Source organism: Myotis davidii, unplaced genomic scaffold, assembly GCF_000327345.1.
Source record: "Myotis davidii unplaced genomic scaffold, ASM32734v1 scaffold663, whole genome shotgun sequence".
In the NCBI taxonomy this organism is placed as follows: domain Eukaryota; kingdom Metazoa; phylum Chordata; class Mammalia; order Chiroptera; family Vespertilionidae; genus Myotis; species Myotis davidii.
Window position 1 is genome coordinate 901,954 of NW_006295816.1, and position 5,647 is coordinate 907,600.

At 58.1% G+C, this 5,647-nt stretch overlaps 1 protein-coding gene across 1 annotated transcript in view; it reads right to left on the reverse strand.

Moving 5' to 3' along the window:
* Positions 1-2,997: 2,997 nt before the first annotated feature.
* The window catches only part of CCDC51 (coiled-coil domain containing 51), a 2,950-nt gene continuing 300 nt past the window's right edge, over positions 2,998-5,647 (reverse strand). The window contains exons 2-3 of the mRNA XM_006770433.2: positions 4,439-4,603; positions 2,998-3,965 (exon numbers count right to left, since the gene is read on the reverse strand). Coding sequence (XP_006770496.1) covers positions 3,240-3,965; positions 4,439-4,588 — 876 coding nt within the window. The 5' untranslated portion in view covers positions 4,589-4,603 and the 3' untranslated portion in view covers positions 2,998-3,239. The remainder of the gene's footprint in view (positions 3,966-4,438; positions 4,604-5,647) is intronic.

Here is a 5,647-nt window from a genome sequence, read left to right on the forward strand (position 1 = left end):
CTTGTACTTCACCTTTTTAATACTTACCGTGCTTGGGATTATTGGTTAATGTCTTGTTTTCTTGCTATGGGTATAAAGTGCATGATGTTACATGAGGAGTCTGTGCTGTCCATTGTTATGTCCCTACTATTTACCACTGCCTGATACCTGGTTGGATCTTTATAAATGCTTTAAAAATTGATTAACCATTTTCAAAGAAAACCCAATAGTGAGTTTGATAGGAGTTACTACAAATGGATAAAGATGGTGGTGAAATGAATCAATTTAAATGATAAACTTTTCTATTTTTATTTCTGCTAAAAAGCTCTAGTATGGACACTATAATAGGAGAGGAGAAATACCTGCTAATTTTGAAGCTGTTGTGGTATGATGAATAAGACTTAGCATCCCATCTTCTCTTCTATTGCTATATTCCAAAAACCTTGGGGAAGGGGCTCCAGGCCCCCGGGAGGCACATTTGTCACACACATCACCCTGGAAGCCCCCAGGGGCTCCGCAAGTGTGTGCGCGTGTGTGCGTGTGCGTGTGTGTGTGCGTGCCTGTGCGCGTGCATGTGTGCATGCATGTGTGTGTATGTGTGCGCGTGTGTATGTGTGTGTGTGTGCGCGTGAGGGGGAGAGAGAGAGAGAGAGAGAGAGAGAACCTGAGGCTCGGGTCACCCACACTGGCTGCCACCCAAAGAGCTACCACCAGCAGCACCCTCTTCCCCTGCCAGCCTCCAGCAAGAGTCTGCCTTCATGCCCTGCCAGTTCCGCTCAGCGGAGAGAGCGTCATCCTGCGGACCCAAGGGTCCGGGGTTCGATTCCCATCAAGGCCAGGTACCTCGGTTGCAGGCTCCTCCCTGGCCCGGGCCCTGGTCGGGGCTCCTGCAGGCGGCAACCCATCGATGTGTTTCTCACATCCATGTTTCTCCCGGGCTTTCCCTCTCTTCCTCTCTCTCTAAAATCAATGAAAAATATCCTCGGGTGAGGACAAGAAGAGTCTGCCTTCGCTCCAATCTACCCAACTCTGCCTCCCAAATTCCCTCCCAACATCTCAGGTTGCCCCTCTCCCCGACCCCCTTCCCAGGTCCATCACCCCCGGGCCTCGGACATCAGGACCCCAGGTGCCTGCCAATCTGGCACCCCAGCTCCACCCCTCATTCTCTCACCTGATGCTCCACACACCCCCACAGCCACCCCGAGCCAGGTCACAGCTTTTCCACCGGGGCAGCCCTTCAGCGTCTGTAACCCTCTCCTCCATTGGTCAAATGCACACCCTTCTGGACCTACCTCACCCACAGGGGGACCTGGGACTTGCAAACCCCACTGTAGCCTCATCTGTCCACAGATACGGCCCCTCCTGCCCCATAGGAGGTGGAACAGCCCACGTGCAGAGGTCATCTCATCCCATACCATCCTGGGGACCATTACAAGGGAAACCCTGCTGCCCAGCCAGTGTGGCTCAGTGGATAGAGCGTTGGCCTGTGGACGGAAGGGTCCGGGTTCGATTCCGGTCAAAGGCACGTGCCCCGGTTGTGGGCTTGATCCACAGTGGGGGGGAGGGGTGTGCAAGAGGCAGCCGATCAATGGTTCTCTCTCATCATTGTATCTCTCTCTCTTTCTCTCTCTCTCTTCTGAAATCAGTAAAAATAAAAACAACAAAAACAAAGAAAACCTTGCCAGGGATGAAATGACCAAATGACCAAGGGACCAGTTGCTCGGCGGTTCATAGCACTGGGTCAGGGTGTGTGTGTGTGTGTGTGTGTGTGTGTGTGTCAGTCACTTGGACTGAGCACAGCCTGAAAGAGGGAGGGCACCTCCTGGGAAACTGGCTCCAGGGGCCTCTGCTCAGCACGCCCCCAGGGGCACCTGCCCACAGGCCGGGCACCACCTCGGGGTGCTCTGAAAGGAGGCCTCCGACGCCCAGCCGGAGTGCAAGCGCCTCCCCACTGCCCTTGCTTACTCAGGACACACAAGGCCACCCACGCCATGTAGCCCGGGAGGTCAAAGGTTGCCCTTCCCCCTGGAAAAAGCAGGTCAGAGGTCCTCAGGGTAGTCAGCCTGCATGCCTCCAAGGCCCCGCCCACCTCTGGGAGGCCCTCCCCACCACCACCTCCCTTTCCTGCTGCCGGCAAGCTGACCTCTGCTCAGGCCTGTAAGGGCCACCCCTGGGCTGGGTAGGGGGACACTCAGCCCAGTGGCACCTAAAGCACTGCCCCAGGGACCCAGACCGGCCACCAGTCCCGTCATTATGTCTCCAGAGTATTCATCACCCTCCCCCAGCTCTCCTCTGAGTATCTGACCAGCATTAGAACCAGCGGGTTCCCCCCACCGTGGCAGAGAAAGTGATCCAGAGAGGGGCAGTAACCATGGCTACCAATGGCGGGCAGCAGATGAGGCTCCACTCACTGAACACCCAGGCTACCTGACACGGGACAGCTGGGCAGGCAGAGGGCAGGCCAGGAAACCCAAAATGAAGGCCCAGACCTCAAGGGTAAACCCATCAGAACATCCCGAACCAAGGAGACCATGGGACGAGAGGAGCTGAAGGGGGAGAGTAATTCCAGACCAGCCCTCAAGTCTTTTGTTGTTTTATTTTTTAAATAGTTTTAATTTTTTAAAATGTTTTTTAAATTGTTGATATTACAGATATCTCCCACCACCCCATTAACTCCCATCCTCAACCCCCCAGGTCTTCATTACCCTATTGCCTGTGTCCGTGGGCTATGCACATCCTATATAATAAAAGGGTAATATGCAAATTGATCGAACGGTGGAATGACCAGTCGCTATGATGTGCGCTGACCACCAGGGGGCAGATTCTCAATGCAGGAGCAGATGTCCCCTGGTGGTCAGTGCACTCCCACAGGGGGAGCGCTGCAAGAGGGCACAGGCTGGGCCGAGGGACCACCCCCTCCACAGTGCACAAATGTTGTGCACCAGGCCTCTAGTAAGTATATAAGTTCTTTGCAAACCCTCGAGTCTTGAATCTCAACTTTCAAAAAGTAAAACTCAGTTGATATAAATTACTTTAAATAACATAAACGCAAAGACATGTTAATGAGATGTTAGCACAAAGTCTTCATAATTAATATAGATGAGCACTGCCCAAGAAGGAAAATGTGTCCGTCTGCCAGGCACCACACAGACGGTACCCGGCTCAGGCTGAGGCGGCGTGTGTCCCCCAAGATTCACTTCCCCACCAGGACCCTCTACTGCATCCACACCAGCCAGCCGAGGCCCTCGGAGCCGTCCGGGCTAGCTGGCCCTGAACAGCACGTAGAGCATTGGCATGGTGGCCACGATCGTCAGGCAGGTGACCAGCGTGCTGTAGATGGTGTTCCTGTTGACCTGGGCTTCCAGCCGCTGCTCCATGTCCGGCAGCACCAAGACCAGGCCCCCCGGCTCCAGCGCAGAGCCAGGCAGAACCGGGTCGGCGGTCTTCGCAAGCTGCACCACCCCGGCCACTTGGCCGAAAGTCTTCTCCAGGCGGTCGAGCTGCTCTCGCAGACCCTCCAGACAAGAACGGACCTGCCGGGAGTGGCTGAGCTGCTCTCTCAGGGCGGCTGAGAGGGCGTCGGCATCACTGTCCCGGGCGGGGGTCCCCGCCTGGGCCCCGGAGCTCGGCCCCGGCTCAGCCTGGACCAGGCCCCTCAGGTCCGCTATGAGGTCGTGCAGGTCCCGGTGCTGGAGGGAGTAGCTGGACGCCTGTTCCCGAATGGCTTCCTGGAGGCTCACGGGCCCCTTCTGGGCCTCCAGCAGCAAGGCCTTCAGCTCCTGCAGCCGCACGCGGTTCACGTAGGTGGAGCCGGCCACGCCGATCAGGGCCCCCAGGACCGACCCGATGAGGGACCAGTTCTTGGTCCTCTCGGCCCGCGTGCGCTCCTTCTCGTGGCTTTCCCGCACGGCCGCCGAGAAGAGGGAGAACTTCTCTCGCTCAGAGTCTTCGGCCCGCAGGTAGGCCATGCGCAGCCTCTTCTCCTCCTGCCGAAGCGAAGCTGGTTACACAGCGGGTCGTGCGACTGGCCCCCCGCCACAGCTGCCCGCAGATTCCCACGGTCACCCGGGGCTCAGCCTGTGCCCGGCACAGATGACATGCCAACGACTGCCGGCAGCGTGAGCCTGGTGAGGGGGAGCGAAGGAGCCGGGTGGCCGGAGCGGCCGCACTATCCTCCGACCCGAGCCGTCTTGGCGTTTGCCAGAAGAGGAATGTGCCTACCACCCTCTGGTGCCCCTCCTTGGCAATCTGGGGCCAGAGCACGTGCCCGGCACGTCCACCCAGTGCTCTGGGAGGGCGTGGGCGATGGGCTGAGCAAGCCTGGGGCCCTGTCCCTCCAAGGAGCTTCTGGTTTACTCCTGCCCAGGCCTGACCACCAGACCAGCCGGGCTCCCACCGGGCCCCTCCCTGGCCTGCCCGCTGGGCCCTGCCCAGGTGAGGAGGAATCCCCGGGCCCTACCTGCAGCATGCGGTGCTCCAGGGTGGCCAGCTCCAGGTACTGGCTGTCCTCCTTGGAGATGCGGTCCAGGCGGCCCCTCACCTCCTTCAGCTTGGCCTGCTGCACCTCCAGCTGCTCCTGAGCCTCGCGGACAAGCCCCCGGGCCACCATGAACACCTTCTCGGCCTGCGGGGAGAACAGGAGGCTGCCTGCCCCTCTCTCCGCACCCACACCTCCCGGCTCATTCCCAACCATAGGGGCCGGGGGGGGGGGGGGGGGGGGGTATCTGAACAACAGAATCTAAAAGTGATAATAAAAAGCGGGAAGACAGCCTCAGAAACAGAATCCTGGCTCAGCCAGGCACCCCCAAAGGGCAGCCCTGTGCCCCCGTCAGAACCAGCGGGTTTACCCACTCACGTGGGAACACACGCCCGAGGACCAGGGAAACAGCCGAGAATGCGCACAACCTGCGGTGCCAAGCCAGCGACTGCAGTCGGACAAACCCCAGAAGGAAACCTGTTCTGAGCAGGTCGCGGCGATAGCAGAATGCTCGCTTCCTATCGCACAGGGTTTTACAAAGTATCGGACTTTCAAAAGGTATTAGCTTGTGAGAACGTTTAATAAATGACTTCAAGATGCAACGGGTGTGTGACTTAAAGCCTGCCTTTAACGTTTCTGTAAAACGCTTTTGTCCTCGTTCAGTAGAACTTCCTGGCCACTGGGTAACACTGGCCATGGAACTGCTGGTCCGCAACATTAAGACGTTCTGTGCGCACCGTGCTGACACCTCACAACAGCGCCAGGAGAGGCACTGCTCAGCCAGGGTCATGACCTCCAAGGGGCGGGACAGCACTGGGCCTCAGAACCTCCTGCGGGCCCAGGCCGGTGTGGCTCAGTCGATAGAGCGTCTGCCTGCGGACCAAAGGGTCCTGGGTTCGATTCCAGTCAAGGGCACGTACCTCGTTGCAGGCTTCTCCCCGGCCTGGGCCCTGGTCAGGGCTCATGCAGGAGGCATGTGTTTCCGCTGCCAAGAAGGACTTGACAATCACGGGTAGCGCTTCCCCCTCACGGTGTGAAGTTCCCCACGGCCTCTCCCCCTCTCCCTAAAAATCAATGAAAAAAATCCTCGGTGAGGATTAAAAAAACACAAAAAACCTTCCAGCAAAAGCCCACGAAACCCCCTCGCAGCGCTGGTCTGCACGAGGCAGGGGCAGGGGCAGGGGCAGGGGC